The following is a 21,927-nucleotide window of genomic DNA, read 5'->3' as shown; positions in this document are numbered from 1 at the left end:
GCTAATTTAACTTTAAAAAACTTAGATTACCTCGCCCCACTCTGGCATTCCATAAAAACGTTGAGGTCCAGAGAAGCTGCTGGGATGTAATAGTCACAATAAGAGTTTTAGACTATGTTCCTTATGGACTGAATTGATGTATCCCCCCTATAAGCAGGGAGTGAACCATATCAGTTCACCAAGAATGATACACTGTAGAGCAAAATAATCAAAAACAACAAAAATAAAATCTCCATCGGATAGCACAGTTTGCATCTCTTCTGCAACACTTTGCACTGAATAAAAAATGGCTGCCCATCACAGCAGACAGCAGAGTCCTTAAAAATACAGAGGTTTAGTACACGGAAAATAAAGGTAGGACAGTTACCTAGCTAAATAGACCAGTTTTTTAAAATTCTCATTTCAAAGGTATTTTACAATAAAGTTTCCATATTTTACCATTGGTTAAGTTCTCAAATGGGTGGTTTAACAGTGTTTATACTTCAGTTAACTCCCCCCACCCCAAGAAATAAGTAAACTTTTACCTTAAAAAAGTTTTAGAGTCTCCTGCCTGTCTTCTATTGTGAAATACTGCGCTGCATTTCATGTGCCTCAAACTACTGTGTCTCAAACTGCCATGATAGCAGGTTCCTGCATGAATGAACGCTATTTTTCACTTAAAAACCCCAATCTTGTTATTCATTTACTCCCCTTTGTTCTCAAAGACAGAGACCAGAAGGAGATTTTTTTGTATTGTGAATTGTAGTTTTCCTTTCACCTGTTGAAGCAGGTTCAGAAAAAAGAAGGTCCAGATAGAAAAATGAAGTTCAAGAAAAACAAGACGCAGAAGTACCCAAGAAACCCAAAGCGTTGCAATAAGCATTAGCCAGCAAGAGAATGTCAGCAGGTACATCAAAGTTTATTTCTACCTCCTACTAACTAAAGAACTATAGGGGTGAGGCAGGGGGAGAGACTATAGCAAGCGATTATCATAAACATGATTCTGTAGTAAAAGCAACTGAGAACCAGATTACACACTGCACCAGGTCATCTAAGCAGCTACCCCTGATCACCACCACCCTCAACCTCAGAGGATTTGTTGTAATAATACATTGCACTTTTACAGCACCTTTCATTTCAGACTCTCAAAGAGCTTTATGAACATTAATTAAAATTAAGCTTCTTAACTTCCATTTGAGGTAAACAGCATTGCGCTGATTTAACAGACAGGGAAACTAACGTAGTGGGACACAGAACCAGAGCAGAGCTAAGTGAATAACTGATTTTTTGGTTGGTGGCTGAATGGAATAATTCGCTTAGTTTCTAACTGAATTTTTTCAGTTTGTTTCACCAAAATGAAAAACCAGAAAAATTTTGTTGGTTCAGTTTGGAATGACTTTTTCTAAAGGAAATGTTGCTTTGAGATGACATTTTTGAAAATGGTTATATCTCAAGAAGAAGTTGAAACGGTTCATTTAGAAAACGTTGAAATGAACTGGTTTGGACTTTTTTGATTTTTTTTTTCTTTTTTATTCAGTCAAAACTATTCACTGAATTCAACCTGAATTTCTTAAATAGCTTCAGTCACTCTGAAACTGCAGTTTTTGGCAAATTTACTATTCCTCCAAAAATTTTGTGCAGCTCTAAACCCAGAGTCCTGTCTCCCTGTGCTGCTCAGCCCACTACCAGCACTAGATTGTCCTTAAATATTATGGTGATTGGTACCTTAGAAAGAATCTAACAAAGCCTTCTTTGTATGAATGTGGTGAGCCTAAGTTCATCCCCAGTTTCTTGCAAGGGCCCACTTGGGTTCTCAGTATGCTAGGATAACAGAAAGTGGAGGCACTGTTCCTTTCTCACATTGAGGGGTGGGCTTATAATAGGCCAACAAAGATGGAAAAGTGAGCTGCTGGGGAGGGCACCTGGTCAGAGTAGTTGGGGGATGGACTGATTCAGTACATCTATGACAGTGGTGGGCAACCTGTGGCCCATCAGGGTAATCCACCAGCGGACAGCCAGACAGTTTGTTTACATTTGCATGGCCACCCATAGCTCTCAATGGCCGCGGTTTGCCTTTCCCGGCCAATGGGAGCTGCTGCTGCTGCTTCCCGCAGCTCCCATTGGCCGGGAATGGTGAACCGCAGTCACTGGGAGCTGTGGACAGCCGTGCAAATGGAAACAAACTGTCTGGCGGCCTGCCAATGGATTACCCTAACTGGCCACGTGCGGCCCGTGGGCCACAGGTTGCCCACCACTGATCTATGATATAGCCTTTTTCAGCAGGCTGCTGTGCAGCCTCATACACTGCTGTCCCTGGGCAGAATCCCCAGAAGGAGGGCAGCAACAGAAACTGCACTTGCCCTATCCAGGGCAGAAAGCCCTAGGGAGGGGTTTCCCATGGTGAAGTTTGCACAAACCAGCACTAGCTCAGAGTCTGTTAGGTGTGCTACAAAGGGTTCCCGCATGTCTCACTTAAAAAAAACCAAAACACACGGGGGAGGAGAAATAATGGGGTCACAGAAACACAAAGCTCCAGTTCACTGGATTACACTTCCTTTCTTTCACTCTTTTCCCTTTGGTCTCTCTAAAGCTCTTTGAAATAACACATGCAAAAGTGGGGGTTGGAGTTCAGTCTAGGCTCCCATTTCCTCTCTTGTAGCTCTTATCTTTATGCACTGTGTGTTGCATGCATAAAAATTCCCCATACATCCAGTCAAGAATAGACATTCTCTGACAATCACCTGGAGCTTGTGTCTAACCAACACCCCCAGAGAAAATAACTTGAGTTCAAAAGGACTTCAGGAACCCACAATCTGATTCTGAATTGTGACATACCCATGGTTCCTTTGGATCCCAACTGTGGTGATGTTTGAATTTGCAGGAAGGGCCATGGCATAATTCCTGCTTGTGTTTTTTGTTTTAGACTCTTTCCATCACAAAAAAAGGCATATCCATATGCTTTCTGAAGAGCAAGTTGCCCTTGTCCATGGACCATAAGCTCTGAGGGAATTTGCTAGTTGGCAGTAGGAATGAAAAAGATTTTTGCATTTCTGCACGTAATGTAGGCTTAGAGCAGAGTACACTGCAATACGCCATAGGGGAGACAGCGAGGTGTGCATCACCACACAGCAAGCCAGGCCTGTAACTGTCGATTCCTACTGCCTTATTTGGAAATTACTTTATAGTTGTTGCAAAAAGGAATTCAGTAACAGTCATACCCAAACAGACCCTCTAATCTAGCATTCTGTCTCCTTCAATGGCTAATGCCGGATGTTTCAAAGGAAGGATTAAGCCCCCTATAATATATCTAATAATACAGCTGGTTAAAGATTTGCAACCTGAAATCTAAGAATTCATGATGGAGGTCAGCAAGTCTGGCAGGGTTCTTTAACTGGGGACACACACAAGCCAGATGCCACGGGGTCAATGAGCAAAATCCTTCAGATTGCAACGTTCCCCTTTGGTGTTACCTGGACTGGTGATCTGGTAGGCCACTGAAATCCTCAACTCTGGGAGCCAGCCTTACCCTGCTCTGCTGTGAGAACCCCCACTCCTGGGCTGTTCATACACAGCCTCTGGCATGTAAGCTGCTCCTTAGATTGTGCAACCAAATGACACTAGCCAATATCTCTGGTCCCAGACACAACCCTAGTGGTCCATCTTCCACTGTTCAGTTATGCCTGGTGGATGCTGCAAGCTTGTATGAGTTCATAAATTTAACAAAGAAATGGATATGTACCAGGCTTGTTATCCCAAGGGGAGACTCTGACATGCTTCAAACCAAACGCACTGCTTCAGGTAGAATAAACAAACAAATTTATTAACTACAAAGATAAATTTTAAGTGATTATAAGTCTGATTTGGTCAGATGAAATAAAAGCAAAACACATTCTAAGTTGATCTTAACACTTTCAGTACCCTTAGAAACTTAGCTGCTTCTCACCACAGGCTGGCTAGTTGTCCTTCAGCCAGGCTCTCCCCTTTGATCAGAACTTCAGTCGCTTTATGGTTATATCTGTAGATGGAGGTGGGAGAGAGAGGAAGAGCGTGGCAAACGTCTCTCCCTTTTATCATGTTCTTTCTTCCCTCTTAGCTTTGCCCCCTCCCCTTCAGAGTCAGGTGAGCATTACCTCATTGCAGTCCCAAACTGACCAAGGGAAGGGGGGTGAGTCACTCGAAAGTTGAACAGATCCTTTGTTGTTGCCTAGGCCAGCATTCTTTGTTCCTGTGAGGCTGGGCTGGGTTTGTCCCATACATGCCCTGATGAGGTGTGAACTGCCCCTCTGCTCTTGGAGAGCTTTTGCCTGGGCTTGCTTTAAGCCATGAGGACACATTCTCAGCCTCATAACTATATACATGAAATTACAACCTATAACATTACTATAATATTACTATAACAATGATTACTATAACAACAATGCTCAGTGCATCATGAGCCTTCCAAAAACAGCCTACATCAGTGGTTCTCAAAGCCAGTCTGCCGCTTGTTCAGGGAAAGCCCCTGGCAGGCCAGACCGGTTTGTTTACCTGCTGCATCTGCAGGTTCAGCCGATCGCGGCTCCCACTGGCTGCAGTGTGCCGCTCCAGGCCAATGGGGGCTGCGGGAAGCGGCGCGGGCCAAGGGACATGCTGGCCGCCCTTCCCACAGCCCCCATTGTCCTGGAGTGGCGAACCACAGCCAGTGGGAGCCATGATCAGCTGAACCTGCGGATGTGGCAGATAAACAAATTGGTCCGGCCTGCCTGGGGCTTTCCCTGAACAAGCGGTGGACCGGCTTTGAGAACCACTGCCCTACATGACAAACTTTGCATTGGATACCACACAATAATATTATAAGGATGAACATGGAGGTGTAGGGTGTTTCCCCTGAGATACTGAACATCACAGATTTCACTTGGAGGTTCAGGTTATACAGAACTGAAATCTGTAGGGGTACACCCACATCCCCTCACCTCCCAGAGTTCCCTGCACTGTCCTCTACTACCCCACTTTACATCCAGGTACTGGGACCCTACCAACTCTTGCCTCTGCTGCCTCTCGGACGTGGACAAGGGGCTTGGTAATCCCTTGATGAAATAAAGTGGCAGAAAAGTTTTCTAGTGCTCTCTGAAGACCCTTAGTATCTAGTACCAGGGCCAACAGAGATGGCAGGAATGGTGGCCAATATCTAGTCATTCTCTCCACGGACAGTAATGGTAAGGTCAGTTGGGTCCCAGGTTTGGTGGAGCAGGTCACTGAGTGGGGGGCCAAGGCTGGGAATGAGGACTGTACAAATTGAAACAGTACTGGTCTGCAACAGTTCACGGACCTAGGACTAGACCCGAATGTCTCCTGAAACATGGTGAATTCACATTTCCAAATGAACTTTTGGACAGCCCTAGTGAATGGTCATATTGTTGCCCTATTCTAATGTAACAGGATATGCTATTCCTAGTCACATACTTCAGGTGTCTAATTCTTTTCAGGGTTCTACTAAACTATTTGTCTCCACAACATCATGAAACAATAGACTTCCACCGGTTGATTATACATTATTTACAGATTGCTGAATCATGCACCATGGTAGAGTAGTTGCTATCCTTTTACACTGAGACAGTTTTAGAGAGCAAAATCCACAACCCATTTAACTGAGAAGAAATCTGTCACCAGTATAGTTTTCTCCTGTGTAGTAACTGAAAACAGCCAAGAAGACAGCCCTACCAGACAGAAACACACATATCGTGGAGCTCACAACAAATTTTGCTGCATTAAAAGTTAAATCTCTGATTCACAATATTCAAGTGGTACCATTAAAGAGTACTTAGTTCTCAGAATTTTAAACCCTGGTGGTGGTATTATGTAATCAATGTTGATAGCTGTCCAAAAAACACACATCATATTTGCTCTGGATCCCTCTCTATTTAGAAGAAATAAAATTTATCAGCAGTACAAGGATATCCAAATGATTGATGGATGGAACAAAGTAAGAAGAGTTAGAGCCAAACTCATAAAACAGTTCTAGAATAGTCAACACTTGCTCTTATGAGGAGAGTTCTTGATCCTTTGACAACCAAGTATTACCATAACATTCACAAAATGTTTTCTTGAATGCCATTTAATGTGAATCATTAATTATGACTGCATCCCCACACTTGCTAGGAAATTAATCGGTGACTCTTGCCTCATTCTTTTTGAATTTGGTTGTCTCCTGCAAGCAAGTCTGGTATTACCAACATGAAATTATGAATGAGGTGGAAGCACAGGAGAGGCTGCACAACAGGAAACAGTGAAACCTGTAACGTGAAATGCTGTGAAATGAACATCATGCATTTGGCAAGCTCTGATCATGCGAGGGGTTCCTCTATACAGGGAGGTTTATTGGGTTCCGGTTATGTGGATGTCACACCACTTCAGTTTCAGGCTGAAAGGAATGCAGAACCCCAAAGCCAATCTCTGACGAAACTGTTGCCTTCCCCCTGGTTTAGGGTTTCGTTAGAGAGTTTTATGCAGGTCTAAGTCTTGCTCAGATTTCCAACTGGATTCTTACGCTGCAATCCCGTAACAAAGCTCAGCGTGGGTAGACCTCTGCACTTGTGCCAAACGCCATTGGATGCAATGAATCGGAGCTTGGACCCACCTGCACAACACTCATTGCAGGATCCAGACCTTACTTATGAAATAGAACTTGGAAACAGAAGCTGAAAGTCAAGATACTGAGCATTATGTATATTGAACTGCAGGAAATTCTAAGAAGTGTTTTATACTTATTGAACTACCAATCACACAGTAGTTACTACTCCATCAATCCAGCATCTCATATTACCCTAATGCAGAATTGGTATCCAATCACTTCTTGTGAAAAAGCAACACAAATGAGTAGTTTCTAAATAAGAATGTTTTACCTGCAGGAGTTGGCATAATACAAATTCTAAAAGGAAATAACAGCATGACCAATTTCAGGCAACTGGGAGCCAGTTTGCTTAAATAGTGCAGTGTTTAATTTTAGGGCTATTACACACAGTGATGGAACCGCACATGGAATCACTTGCCTCTAGATAAACAAAAGCAGTGATCATCTACACTGAATGTAAAGACAAGCTAGAAATATTTACGCTGCAACCCCATGACCAGGGCCCCAACATGCTATGGGAATACAAATCATAATAATAATGTTCCACACTTACCCACTGTTACCTAGCAGGTCAAATAAAAAAGGTTCATGCTGAACTTAAAGATTTCCAAGGGCCTGATCTTTGCAATACTTACTCATGTGACATCTGTACAACTACCTGCAAGTGTTACTCAGCATAAGTAAGGGATCAAAGAATTCAGGCCCCAAAGGGAGGGAAAGCTCCTATAACTTGTGAACAGTAACTATACATTTCTCAGACTCCTGCAGAATCCTAAGTGGACAATTCCAAAGTCAGGAAGGGAAAAAAAAGCAACAATCAAAGCTGTAGAAGAAAGGGGTTTATTTTATGGTGCACCTATACTTTGTCAGATAGTCCATTAGTACTGTGAGATGTTCTAACTAGTGTGCTTACTGCAAAGATTTATGAGGCACAACAATGCTATGTTCTGCACCTGAATGGGCTGAATGATGCTGTTACACATTGGTTAGAAATCTGCATCCAGGACTGTTTAGTGAAAGCAATTCATTAAGGATTAATTTCTCACTAAAATACCAATATACTGTAGGATACAGCTGGACTAGAGGACTGGCACTGCTCTACAACAGGGCTACTTTTAACAATTATTATTTCCCTTTACCCTTGACATCTTTCTCACCTGTCCCTTATTTGACTTTCCTGGGGAAACATTGCGGAGACTGGTCTGGGTAAGTAATCTAGTTTAAAAGTGGATTTACTGTCAGTAGCTCTGGAAAGAATATATAGAAATGTCCTTGCACTTAAACAGGTAGCACTGCAACTGTCTCCGCATTTCATTTTACATTTCCCCCCAACACGTTTTATGAAGGTGAGTGTATCTTTTGAAATTGATAGTTACTGTTAGGTGCTTTTTTTTTTGGGAGGAGGGGAACAGACCTTATTGGAGTTCAATTCATGTAAGTGTAGACTAAAGCTGTTGTGTTTCACTCCTGTTATAGGGAAAACCCAAACATGTATGTATTGACAATACATGTAACTTAAATTTTCTACTCTAATACTCTAAATAAAAAAATCTTTTCTATAGGTCACAATTTATTTTTATATTTTGTTAACCATCCATGAACACTTTCTACCCATCAGGTATCTTACAGCACAGTGATTTTTACAATGACTGAGTTAAAATTAATATGCTGCCTTTCCTCCCAACATCATTCAGTAAACGATAAAACTTGTACTTAAGGAGAATACTAATTGATGTATTTCTTTCTTTAATTTCTCACTAAATAGTCTGACAGTTTTACATAACCCATATTTCAAAGGAAACCTCTGTCAAGAAACTGCTGTCTTTGTTATGATTTCAGCTCATTCTGCTCCTCTGTTAGGAAAACTTGGCAGTGTTAATCATCTATGCATGAGTGAACTCCTAAAGATCTGCCAGGGACTACTGGCTTCCCTCTTTTTTTTTTTTAAATTCTTATTTGTTTCATACCAATGGTTGTTTTTTCAGGAATTTCACCGTTGGGGTGAGTGTCACTGTGTGGTTAGAAAACACTCTGTTATTGCCTAAATTTACTTAAATAATTCAAATACATATGCTTTGCCTGTTCCTATCAAATATCATAGAAAAAATATTGCTTTACTAAATCTGACAGAGAGAGACCAATCCCCTCAAAATAGTTCTTCAAATGAGAAACATTATTTTTTTACTTAATTTATTTTGTCTCTGGTTTCTCTTATTCTGAAGAATCTAGAAAAAGAAATACTCACACACAAAAAAGTTTCCTTTGTACTACATACATTCAAGCGGTTTTTATTTTCTTCGGGTCACAAGAGTCACAGGAGTACTGTGTCTAGTAAACCATACCAAACTAATGAATTAATTATTAGTAGTGCTTCCACTACCCGAAAAGAGACTATCGTTCCCAAGGAGAGGGTGAAACAAAAATCATACTTAGATAAAAGAAAAGTAGCGTGTGTGGCAAAAATCACAACATAAAATTCCCCTCGGCTATGGTAACATTCCAAAAGCTAACACAAGCCCTTGAAATAAAGCACAAAGCCTAATTCCAGCACTAAAGACCATATGACTTACAAGGCATGAAGATGAGGATGAAAAATAAGTGCACTGAAAAGCTGATGCTCACAGTGATTTTGTTGAAATACACTTAAATAAAGGTAAATAGGAGCTGGAAAGCTTGGAGGTTCTTACCATCTGACAAGTCAATTAGCCCGAGGTAGTGCAAAAGTTTCAGAGAAGAACACACCACCACCACAATCCCTAAAGTCTGGAGTCCCTCTGACTCTCCTTTATTCCACATCCTTTAAGGCACCACACAGATACCCACTGGTGTGCTAGCCAAACAACTGGCAGACATCTAATGCTGGGAAATCGTCTGTTTGAAGCTTTTCTTCCTGCTGCTCAGTAAGTATCTGGCTCATTTTCTCTCTTCATGTGTGTGTGTGTCTCTCTCTCTCTCTTTGCGTTTCTCATCCTCTCCCCCTATTTCCATTTCTTCTCTCTCTCTCACGTGCAAGCAATTTCTGCATTTAACAGTAATCTATGGTTTTACTTTCTCTCCCACCTCAGGGCAATTCTCCCATGAGTTTACTCTGCCCCTGAACAACTTAGCATTATATTGACTACCTCAGCAACGTTACATGTGATTTTTTTAAATCTGTGCAAACAATTATTTTCTGTTCTGTTTTGGGCTTTTTTATAACCCTACGAATGCAGGTTTCAGAGTAGCAGTCGTGTTAGTCTGTATCCGCAAAAAGAAAAGGAGGACTTGTGGCACCTTAGAGACTAACAAATTTATTTGAGCATAAGCTTTCATGAGCTACAGCTCACTTCATCGGATGCATGCAGTGGAAAATACAGTGGGGAGATTTATATACACAGAGAACATGAAACAATGGGTGTTACCATATACACTATAATGAGAGTGATCAGGTAAGGTGACGGATTTTTATAAGGAGAGTGATCACTTTAGATAAGCTTGTAAGGAGAGTGATCACTTTAGATAAGCTTGTAAGGAGAGTGATCACTTTAGATAAGCTATTACCAGCAGGAGAGTGGGGTAGGAGGAGGTATTTTTTCATGCTTTGTGTGTATATAATAAGATCTTCTAAACTTTCCACGTATGCATCCGATGAAGTGAGCTGTAGCTCACGAAAGCTTATGCTCAAATAAATTGGTTAGTCTCTAAGGTGCCACAAGTACTCCTTTTCTTTTCAGGTAAGGTGAGCTATTACCAGCAGGAGAGCGGGGGTGGGGGGGCAGGGGGAGGAACCTTTTGTAGTGATAATCAAGGTGGGCCATTTCCAGCAGTTGACAAGAACACGTGAGGAACAGTGTGTGTGGGGGGGGGGGGAAATAAGCATGGGGAAATAGTTTTACTTTGTGTAATGACCCATCCACTCCCAGTCTTTATTCAAGCCCAATTTAATGGTGTCCAGTTTGCAAATTAATTTCAATTCAGCAGTCTCTCATTGGAGTCTGTTTTTGAATTTTTTTTTGTTGTAATATTACGCTTTTAGCTCTGTAATTGAGTGACCAGGGAGATTGAAGTGTTCTCCGACTGGTTTTTGAATGTTATAATTCTTGACGTCTGATTTGTGTCCATTTATTCTTTTATGTAGAGATTGTCCAGTTTGGCCAATGTACATGGCAGAGGGGCACTGCTGGCACATAATGGCATATATCACATTGGTAGATGTGCAGGTGAATGAGCCAATGCTTTTTGCAACTGCTTCTGCTGTACTGCGTGGAAAGTAAAGGCAAAGCTTGGGGGAAAACATGAAAAAGGCTGTCTTCCTCTCTTACTTTCCTTCCTTCTGAATCCTGCTTTTAAGACATTTAGCAGGAAAAAATCCAAGTATCACAGTGACAGGTCAGGACATATTCAATGAGATCCCCTCTCCCCCCCCACCACTTGTAAATCAGCATAGGAACCAGACTTCAAAACATCACTACCACTTGAGCTAAAGGAACCATTTGCTGATAGCTGTAGTAGGCTCTGAGACTCTGTGGATTATCTGTTAGAGAGGAACACAGTGAACTTAGCCATTCTGTAACATATGCACAGAAGTCTCAGTAGACCAAAATCTGGCCTGACATGGGCACCAATTGCAGGCAGGCAAACAAGACTAATAATGTTGCTGTTTGTTATAGCTTATTCTTCCAACATTTTATTGGACTGGCTACTTCGGGTAAATTGCCCCCCACTAATGAGTAGAGATGTCACATATTTTTTCCATCGCCATCGTGGGAGAATTTTGTGACTGGGATGGTAATTTTCAGGACTATTATTGCAGGGCTCCAATAACACTGAGTGCTTTTCTTCTTTAAAGCACTTTATAAACATCAAGTGAGTCTCATAACAAATCTACGGATAGATTTTATTATCCCCATATTACAGGAGTAGAGACTCGAAGAATGAGTCAGGAGCAGAATTAGAACATTGGGTCCCATATTTGTGCTCAGGGAATTACCTCATACGTCTCTCTAATCATATTCCTCACCGCTGCTACCTTTGCTCATTCATTGCTTCTCCAAAAATTGACTTGCCTCTGTTTAAAAACAACACTTTAGGGACACAGCTGACATGTCAAGGGTCCAAAGCAGCATGTTCATGTCCAGCTAATAGAGCCTCACAGTGTTACTATGGTGCTTTACTGCAGGGCTTCTACCTTCTTTATGATATTTGTATAGGTACTTAATAATACTGGAAAAAATGTAGAACGGAGCAAGACAGTATTTCTCCAGAAGTAATAGTCTGGACCAATGAATATCCAGTAAGGTCAAAGCAGTCTTTAATTAAAGCACCTGAGCAGAAACAGAACAAAGGGTAGTCTGTGCTGCAACCAGAGGTATGATTGCTGCATGTACAATCATACCTGAACTGACTTTAATTTAATTAGCTCAGGTGCCAATATCAGTGAAGATGTGGCGAATGGACTTCTGTGCAGACTAGGCACCTGAGCAAATACCCAGGATCCTGGTCAGTATTATACAACCTATGCTTAAACTAGTGCTTGTGCATCTTCACTGCTACTGGTACTTACGTTACCTAGCTTTGCTATGGCTACATATGGTGTTGTCACACCTCCAATTGCAGGGTAAACATACCCATTAACTGGTTTCATCTTTAAACACTACCTCTGGAACAAAAGAGACCTCTGATGCTAGCTATGTTATAGAAGAGAAAAGGGGGTGGCTTTTTCTCTCCATGAAGAATGGTCTGCGGGGCAAAGCACTGACTTGTGTTTTGGGAGTTCTGGGTCTATTCACAGCTCTGCTAAAGACTTTCTTCTTCTTCACATGAATTCTCTGGACCTCAGTTTTCCTTTGATACGACAGGAGAAATATGTGCTACCAGAACCCCACAGGGATGTTGGGAGGGTTGGTCTTTAAAGAACTTTGAGATCCTCCGAAAGAAGCCATCTTAAAAGTATTATTATTAAATATTAGAGGTGGTCATGCTATTAGTTGTGAACAATATATCTTTTCCCATACACAGATGGCCCATGAATAGATTGGGATTTTGCAAAATTTATTAGTATTCATAAGTGTTCAGTCAATAGTATTCATCTATCCAGGTTCTTACACAGTGCTCATCAGCATGGTATACAAGCCATTCCTATTTAAGAATGTAGTTACTCTAAAGAGGTTTTGTGCACTGTTTATAGCATCCACCCCATTAGATATTCAATATTCTGTCTGAATGACTGGTCATTATGTCACATGCTATAGTTTCTGTTCCCTGATTGTGTGGCCAAAATTTTAAAAGAGGAGCGACACCTGGAAAAATCAGTAAGCTACTGAGTCTCTCAGGAGAAATACATAATAAACAAGACTAGACATTCTTAGTATATTTAAAATTTTATGCTGTCCTGTTTTGCACAAAAATATCGTTATATTTGATTATGAATGTGAACCACAGATTTTAAAATAGCTGGGTTCCTTTCTGCCAGAGGAAAGAAGAAAGATGTAGGGCAGATTTATTGGCAGTCTAGTAGACTTTGCGTTCAGTTGTCTCATGTCACTTCCTACAAGTAATTGAATGTACACTGTACACAGCAGTCAAGAAAGTACTTCTGGTATGAATGTGTTCACTGACAACAGATATGCTAATTTGCTCACTAATACATTTATCCACAAAGAAATACCTATATTAGCACAAAAAAAGATTCTTCCCAATCATACAAACAAAAGCTAATTATACTAACATTCACAGAATAATCTAGTGGTTAGGGCACTCTCACTTTGGATGTGGTGGGAAACCCAGATTGAAGTCCTTGCCTGATTTGGAGCAGAGATTTAAACCCACGTCTCTCTCATCCTCAGTGAGTGCCCTAAACACCAGTCTATCAGCTACCCTGGGTTGCGGTGTGTGTGTATGCGTCTCCCCCCCTGCCCCCACTCCAGGCAGGACAGGAAAATTTTCAAAATCTCAAAAAGTTTTGGGTAACAGGAAAACAGTTTTCCACCCACCTCTAAATGAGAGTTTTCACTAAATGCAACCATGAGTACTTACATACACCAGAAACCCAATTTTAAGAGTTATGCACATCCATTCGGGGAGCCAAACCATAACATGGGGTCTACACATCCAGTGAAAACAACTCCACTTTTGAATATCAAATGCACACAATAAAATGATGATGAATGAGCTACCACCCAAGAATTACTCACAGAAAGGGCATGGTGAGTAATTCTGCACAATACATTCAAGAAAATTGCCATCTTTTTATAGACAACATGCAAAGAGAGGTGAAATTTGTTGTATAAATTGCTCCTTACAATTTATTCACCTTTCTCTAAATATTATGCACTGTCCACATGCAGTTCTCTGGGATCATTATTTAATCTTTAATTTCTCTCTTTCTTCTAGTCAGTATCTGTCATAAATATAAAGGGAAGGGAAAACACCTTTAAATCCCTCCTGGCCAGAGGAAAAATACTTTCACCTGTAAAGGGTTAAGAAGCTAAGATAACCTCGCTGGCACCTGACCAAAATGACCAATAAGGAGACAAGATACTTTCAAAGCTGGGGTGGGGGTGGGGGTGGGGGAGAGAGAAACAAAGGTTCTCTCTGTGTGATGCTTTTGCTGGGACCAGAGCAGGAATGCAGGTCAGAACTCCTGTAAAAAGTTAGTAAGCAATCTAGTTTGATATGCGTTAGATTCTGTTTTGTTTAAATGGCTGATAAAATAAGTTGTGCTGAATGGAATGTATATTCCTGGTTTTGTATCTTTTTGTAACTTAAGGTTTAGCCTAGAGGGATTCTCTATGTTTTGAATATGATTACCCTGTAAGGTATTTATCATCCTGATTTTACAGAGGTGATTCTTTTACTTTTTCTTTAATTAAAATTCTTCTTTTAAGAACCTGATTGCTTTTCGTTGTTCTTAAGATCCAAGCGTTTGGGTCTGTGTTCACCTATGCAAATTGGTGAGGATTTTTATCAAGCCTTCCCCAGGAAAGGGGGTGTAGTGCTTGGGGGGATATTTTGGGGGGGGAGACGTTTCAAAGTGGGCACTTCCCCTCTTCTTTGTGTAACACTTTGGTGGTGGCAGTGTTTAACCTAAGCTGGTAAGAATAAGCTTAGGGGATCTTTCATGCAGGTCCCCACATCTATACCCTAGAGTTCAGAGTGGGGAAGGAACCTTGACAGTATCTTTATTGCTTCTGATCACAACTTGAACCAGCTTTACCTACACCTCAATCTGGAACATGGATAACTGGGATACAGATCACTAGAGAAAGGAGTGGGAAACTCTGAGGTTCCCAGAATTTCCATCTTCCACAATTCTGTCATGAATTTCATGACATTTGATGCATTTCTTAAAGCCCCACTCCCACAAGATGCGTGATGACAAGAGAATCTCAGATTTCATTTTTTAAAAAGTTTTCAGCCCTCATGGTTACAGAGGAAAACTTGAAATTGTGACCCTTGTGCATCCTAAGAGTTTAAAAGCCAGAAAGAAAGTAAAAAAATGATTTTTTTTACTCTCATAATTTGTAAACTGGTCTTGTGATTTTGGGGGGGCATTACTCATGGTTCTTCAACATTTGGGGTTATCAGTAGTGGGTTCCATCAGAGTTTCCTCTATATTGTTCTACTGTGGGAGGGAGACAACTCCCACAACCCAAGGATCTTGGAGCTTATCTGAAGCCAGCACCATGCCTGTGGAGGCTTCACACTGCATAAGCTCAAAGACCTCCTTACCCTGATAACACAGCCCAATTTCAGCCATCCTGCCTGAGATTCACACATTCACCACAACATCTTAGCCCCAACAATGGGGGTTTCACAGTTCTGAGGTGCTCCATTCCGTTAAGTATAGCCTCAAGCTGAATTCCCTGCTGGTTGCTAAGGGAGAAAATATGCACCATGCAACTGTCCTATCCAACCCCTACTGAACTTTCCACTGGAGGTTACTGGGGTAGAGAGGGATGGGGAAGCAGCTTCCCCCACGACAACAACTCTGCACGGACAGCTGTCAGCATGCAGCTCCTCACACAGTACTCGGGCCCTCCGGTGTAACTAACTGAAAAGATGAGCTTTCTGTTTCTACTTAACATTCACACGGTCAGGAATAATTGAGCAGGAAGTTGGCTGTGTTCTTACTGAGATATACTTGTGCTGGGATTTAAACAAGATGAAGAGGTGCTGCTCAGCTTTGCTCCCTATAGGACCTTGCACAGAAGCACATTGTCAGATCTTCTTCAGAAGATGAAAAAATATTGATCAGCTGTAGAGGTGAGGAATGTATAGCTCATCTACACATAGATGTTTTATCTGAGCTTCTCATGGGGCCTCAAGTAAAACCCAACATTCAATGAGCCTCGAACTTGACTTGGATTCCAAACTTATGGAGCTCTCTGGCATTAATTATATTCTGTAACAATAAGACTTTCTGAACTTCTATAACAGCTTTCAAATATTCAGTAACTATGCCTGTAAGATATGTACTAACATTCCCATTTTACAGACAGTTAAACTGAGGAACAGAACAAATAAGCAATTTATCCAAGTTGACACAGAAAATAATCAGCAGAGCAGGGATTAGAACCTATGAGCAGCAATTACTGGTCCTATGTTCTACCCATAGCATCACACTTCCTGCAGAACAGCATTCAAAAACTACACAGATATTTTCAATTACATATGAAAGTGTTAAACTCCCTGAAGACTCAATAGAAAAAGCTGTATGTTTGTCAGCAACTGAAAATTAAAACAAAGACACTGCGAGTAAAAAACAAATCATGAACACATTCAAAATGTTAGATCTCTTGATGATAGATACACTTGCTGGTGCCTGGCATACAATAGCTCCTGCAGGCAATAAACATTTAGAATCTTGCAATTAATTGCAATAAAGGTTTTCACTGTGTGTGTGAAACATGTACTTCCTGGAAACATATGTTGGTTTTACATAAAGATCATTCAAAATAATGTACAATGAAAAGGAGTTTGTAGGAAAAAAGGAATTGCTATAGTGGATCAGACCAATAGTCTATTTAGTCCTTAAAATAAGCCAGGTCAAAATGCATCATAAAATTCAAAAACCCCTGCAATGGACAAATGCAGAACAACCTTCCCACAGAGGAAGTTTGTTTCTGTGCCCAAGAAGTTAGTAATTGATTTATGTTCTGTAGAATGGGGGTTTTACACTCCTTATTTTGTTTTAAATGTATCAAAGATAACAGTGGATGCTCTTATTATCCATATATATATTTAAAAGACTTCACTGTATCTTGTGGCAATGATTTTAACAGGTTAATTACATGTGGTGTAGAAAAGTATTTTTTTAATCAACCCTTAAGTTTGATTAAATGTTCCCCTGATGGACAAACAGGATCATCTGAATGATTTTTTCTATAAGATTCATTATTTCATATACCTCTAGCACATCCCCCATCATTAGTCTCCTTTCTACACTGTACAGTCAGGGGCGTGGATCAGCATTCATGTAATGCTCCCAATGATCCAACCAGCAGACCAAATTCGGTGACGAATTCTGGTAACATGCCACCTGAGGCACATTGCATGTATGCTGATACGACTGTACTGTCCAAATCATTTCATTTCTTCAAATGAAAATATTTCTATAGCTCTAATGATTTTAATTAACTATCCCCCACCCCACTCCCTGACACCCTATTTCTGCTGTACTTTTTGAGATGGGGTAATGAGATCATTTTCAGTATTCCAGGTGAGGGCATAACATCAGATTATATAAAATACTGAAAATATAACAATATTATTTTCCATGTAGTTTATCCATCCTAACATTTGGTTTTCTTTTTTTACTGCCAGTGTGCATGAAACAGAGGATTTCATGGCCAAAATGATGCCCAGATCTTTTGCATGAGTGATTATAATCCATCTAGAACCTAGGCGTGTGTATCAATAGTTTTTTTTTTCCTTTTAATATGCACCACCCTGCATTTCTCAACAATGAATTTCATTTGCCATCATGCTACCTATTCATTTAGCTTGGGTAAGTCCTTTTAGAGTTTCTCAATTCTCGCTAGCTCCAACTATTCTAAATAATTTTGTGCCACCATCTGCAAAGTTTGAGGATAAAAAGCTATCAACTGACACCTGCTGACAGCTGCAAAATTACAAGGATTTTAGCAGATCTGGTGTTTTAGGGTACTAGTTTAAGTATTAGCAATCACTAGCTATTTAGGGACAATGGGCAACATTTCATTCTCATTTGTGTCAGTGCAAATCCACAGCAACTCCACAAATACAAATTAATTTGGTTTGAAAGCTGCAAGCCAATTAGGCAGGACTATCATATTTTTGTTTTCCAGCACAGTCCTGAGTGTTTTGGGAAGTAATGCCTAATTACTAGTTATTCTCGTCACTTGAGGATCCATTCTGCATAGTGATAAGTGAACCACGATTGTTTCATTGGTTTGGGTCAGATAAAACACAGAAGTTTGGATGCTTCTCTGGCTGTGCTGTGCAGAGAGCTAGGAATCAGGAGTTCTTTCTTATGCTCCTTACTGTACCATTGCCTCCATGTGTGATCATGGGCAAATCACCAACAGCTAGATAGTGTTTTGAACCACATAGTTGTCCTGCCCCAGGGAAAACTCCTGGGAAACAATTATAAGGCAACTGAGCCGGAAGGAAGAATTTAATCAGAGAAATGTAAATGATAATTGGCAAATGTTTAAGACCACTTAACTAAAAGCCCCAAAAGTCACAATCTAGGAAGAAGGCTGTATTGATTAAAAAAACAAACCTGGTTTAGAGGGGAAGTGAAGGTAGCTATAGAAAATAAAACTAACAAATGGAAGAAAGTGAAAGTTGATGAATATAAAATAGGAAGCTAGGAGTTGTATTAAATAGATAAGGGAAGCAAAGGGAAATAAGGAGAGATCTATGGTCAGCAGAGTTAAGAGCAAGAAGGAGTTTTCAAATATATTAGGAACAAAACAAAAAATGCTGCCAATGGTATTGGTCCATTACCTAGATGGAAATTGTAGAACTACCAATAATAATACAGAAAAGGAAGACGTGCAATAAATATTTCTGTTTTGTATTTGGGAGAAAACAAATTATTTCCTAGAAACTTCCTGAAAAAGTACAAGAGCAAATCTGCACAGACACACCCCTAGAACCCCGAGCCGGGGTATTCTATCTACTACCCAAGATTCATAAACCTGGAAATCCTGGACGCCCCATCATCTCAGGCATTGGCACCTTGACAGCAGGATTGTCTGGCTATGTAGACTCCCTCCTCAGGCCCTACGCTACCAGCACTCCCAGCTATCTTCGAGACACCACTGACTTCCTGAGGAAACTACAATCTATTGGTGATCTTCCTGAAAACACCATCCTAGCCACTATAGATGAAGAAGCCCTCTACACCAACATTCCACACAAAGATGGACTACAAGCCATCAGGAACAGTATCCCTGATAATGTCACGGCAAACCTGGTGGCTGAACTTTGTGACTTTGTCCTCACCCATAACTATTTCACTTTTGGGGACAATGTATACCTTCAAATCAGCGGCAAGGCTATGGGTACCCTCATGGCCCCACAGTATGCCAACATTTTTATGGCTGACTTAGAACAACACTTCTTCAGCTCTTGTCCCCTAACGCCCCTACTCTAGTTGTGCTATATTGATGACATCATCATCTGGACCCATGGAAAAGAAGCCCTTGAGGAATTCCACCATGATTTCAACAATTTCCATCTCACCATCAACCTCAACTTGGACCAGTCCATACAAGAGATCCACTTCCTGGACACTACAGTGCTACTAAGCGATGGTCACATAAACACCACCCTATACCAAAACCTACTGACCGCTATACTTACCTTTCATCCAGACCACACCACACGATCCATCGTCTACAGCCAAGCTCTACCATACAACCGCATTTGCTCCAACCCCTCAGACAGAAACAAACACCTACAGGATCTCTATCAAGCATTCTTACAACTACAATACCCACCTGCTGAAGTGAAGAAACAGATTGACAGAGCCAGAAGAGTACCCAGAAGTCACCTACTACAGGACAGGCCCAACAAAGAAAATAACAGAACGCCACTAGCCGTCACCTTCAGCCCCCAACTAAAACCTCTCCAGCGCATCATCAAGGATCTACAACCTATCCTGAAGGACAACCCATCACTCTCACAGATCTTGGGAGACAGACAGACCCCCAATCTGAAGCAAATACTCACCAGCAACCACACAGCACACAACAAAAACACTAACCCAGGAACCTATTCTTGCAACAAAGCCCATTGCCAACTGTGTCCACATATCTATTCAGGGGACACCATCATAGGGACTAATCACATCAGCCACACTATCAGAGGCTCGTTCACCTGCACATCTACCAATGTGATATATGCCATCATGTGCCAACAATGCCCCTCTGTCATGTACATTGGCCAAACTGGACAGTCACTACGTAAAAGAATAAATGGACAAATCAGATGTCAAGAATTATAACATTCAAAAGCCAGTCGGAGAACACTTCAATCTCTCTGGTCACTCGATTACAGAGCTAAAAGTCGCAATATTACAACAAAAAAACTTCGAAAACAGACTCCAAGGAGAGACTGCTGAATTGGAATTAATTTGCAAACTGGACACCATTAAATTAGGCTTGAATAAAGACTGGGAGTGGATGTGTCATTACACAAAATAAAACTATTTTCCCATGTTTATTTTTCCCCCCTACTGTTCCTCACACCTTCTTGTCAACTGCTGGAAATAGCCCACCTTGATTATCACTACAAAAGGTTGGTTTTTTTCCTCTCCTGCTGGTAATAGCTCACCTTACCTGATCACTCTCCTTACAGTGCGTATGGTAACACCCATTGTTTCATGTTCTCTGTGTATATAAAATCCCCCTACTGTATTTTCTACTGCATGCATCTGATGAAGTGAGCTGTAGCTCATGAAAGCTTATGCTCAAATAAATTTGTTAGTCTCTAAGGTGCCACAAGTCCTCCTTTTCTTTTTGCAGCTACAGACTAACATGGCTGCTACTCTGAAACCTGAAATTATGTACTTGTATCACATAAGAACTCTCTTTCCATTCCACTGGTATCTCAGGAGGATGTAAAACAGCAGCTACTGAAGTTAAATATTACTAAAATTAGCAGATCAGGATACCTTGTATTCAACAGTTTTTTAAAAAGCTATATGAGGAGCTTGCTGGACCATTAATGTTGATTTTCAATAAGTCTTAGGACACTGGGGAATTTTCAGAAGACTGGAAGAAATAGATGCTGTGCCAATATTTAAAAAAGATAAACCCGATGACCTGGGTAATTATAGGCCTGTCAGTCTGACATCAATCCTGGACACGATAAGGGAACAGTTGATCTGGGTCTTGATTAATAAAGAATTAAAGGAGGATAGTATGGTTAATGACAATCAAAATGGGTTTATGGAAAATAGATCCTGTCCAACTACCTTCTTTTGATGAGATTATAACTTTGGTTGATACAGGTAAAAGTGTTGATGTAATATACTTAGATTTCTGCATGGTGTTTGACTTTGTACCGCACCACATTTTGATTAAAAAACTGGAATGATATAAAAATAACATGGCGCAATAAAAACAGGTATTACCTCACCCACCTTGTCTCTCTAATATCCTGGGAGCACCATGGCAACAACAAGAACATTGCATACATAAAATTAACATGGCATACATTAAATGGATTAAAAACTGGTTAGCTGTCAGGTCTCAAAATGTAACTGTAAATGGGGAGATGTATTTCTAGTGGAGTCCCACAGGGTTTGATTCTTGGACTTATGCTATTTAACACTTTTATCAATGACCTGGAAGATTCATAGATACTAAGGTCAGAAGGGACCATTATGACCATCTAGTCCGACCTCCTGCTCAACGCAGGCCACAGAATCTCACCTACCCACTCCTGCGAAAAACCTCTCACCTACGTCTGAGCTATTGAAGTCCTCAAATCGTGGTTTAAAGACTTCAAGGAGCAGAGAATCCTCCAGCAAGTGACCCATGCCCCATGCTACAGAGGAAGGCGAAAAACCTCCAGGGCTTCTTCCAATCTGCCCTGGATGAAAATTCCTTCCCGACCCCAAATATGGCGATCAGCTAAACCCTGAGCATATGGGCAAGATTCACCAGCCAGATACCCAGGAAAGAATTTTCTGTAGTAACTCAGATCCCACCCCATCTAACATCCCATCACAAGCCATTGGGCCTATTTACCATGAATATTTAAAGACCAATTAATTACCATTAAGGTGGGTGCAAGCAAGTTAAGATGGGTGCAAGCAAACAATATGTGTTTCAATACAGCTACATGTAAATGTATCCATCTAG

The 21,927-nt window shown here is 40.8% G+C and overlaps 1 protein-coding gene across 8 annotated transcripts in view; it reads right to left on the bottom strand.

Annotated features, from left to right (window-relative positions):
• Positions 1-21,927, bottom strand: part of KCNIP1 (potassium voltage-gated channel interacting protein 1) — a 780,527-nt gene that overhangs the window by 110,613 nt on the left and 647,987 nt on the right. Inside the window, exon 1 of one of the 8 annotated variants that reach the window (XM_074960689.1) lies at positions 9,277-9,779. The exons of the other annotated variants lie outside the window; for them this stretch is intronic. Coding sequence (XP_074816790.1) covers positions 9,277-9,385 — 109 coding nt within the window. The 5' untranslated portion in view covers positions 9,386-9,779. Of the gene's footprint in view, positions 1-9,276; positions 9,780-21,927 lie in introns of those variants that run through there. 8 annotated transcript variants of the gene reach the window in all.

Source organism: Natator depressus, chromosome 8 (assembly GCF_965152275.1).
Source record: "Natator depressus isolate rNatDep1 chromosome 8, rNatDep2.hap1, whole genome shotgun sequence".
Classification (NCBI taxonomy): domain Eukaryota; kingdom Metazoa; phylum Chordata; order Testudines; family Cheloniidae; genus Natator; species Natator depressus.
Note: the sequence above shows the minus strand (reverse complement) of the source record. Positions and strands in the feature narration are given on the sequence as shown.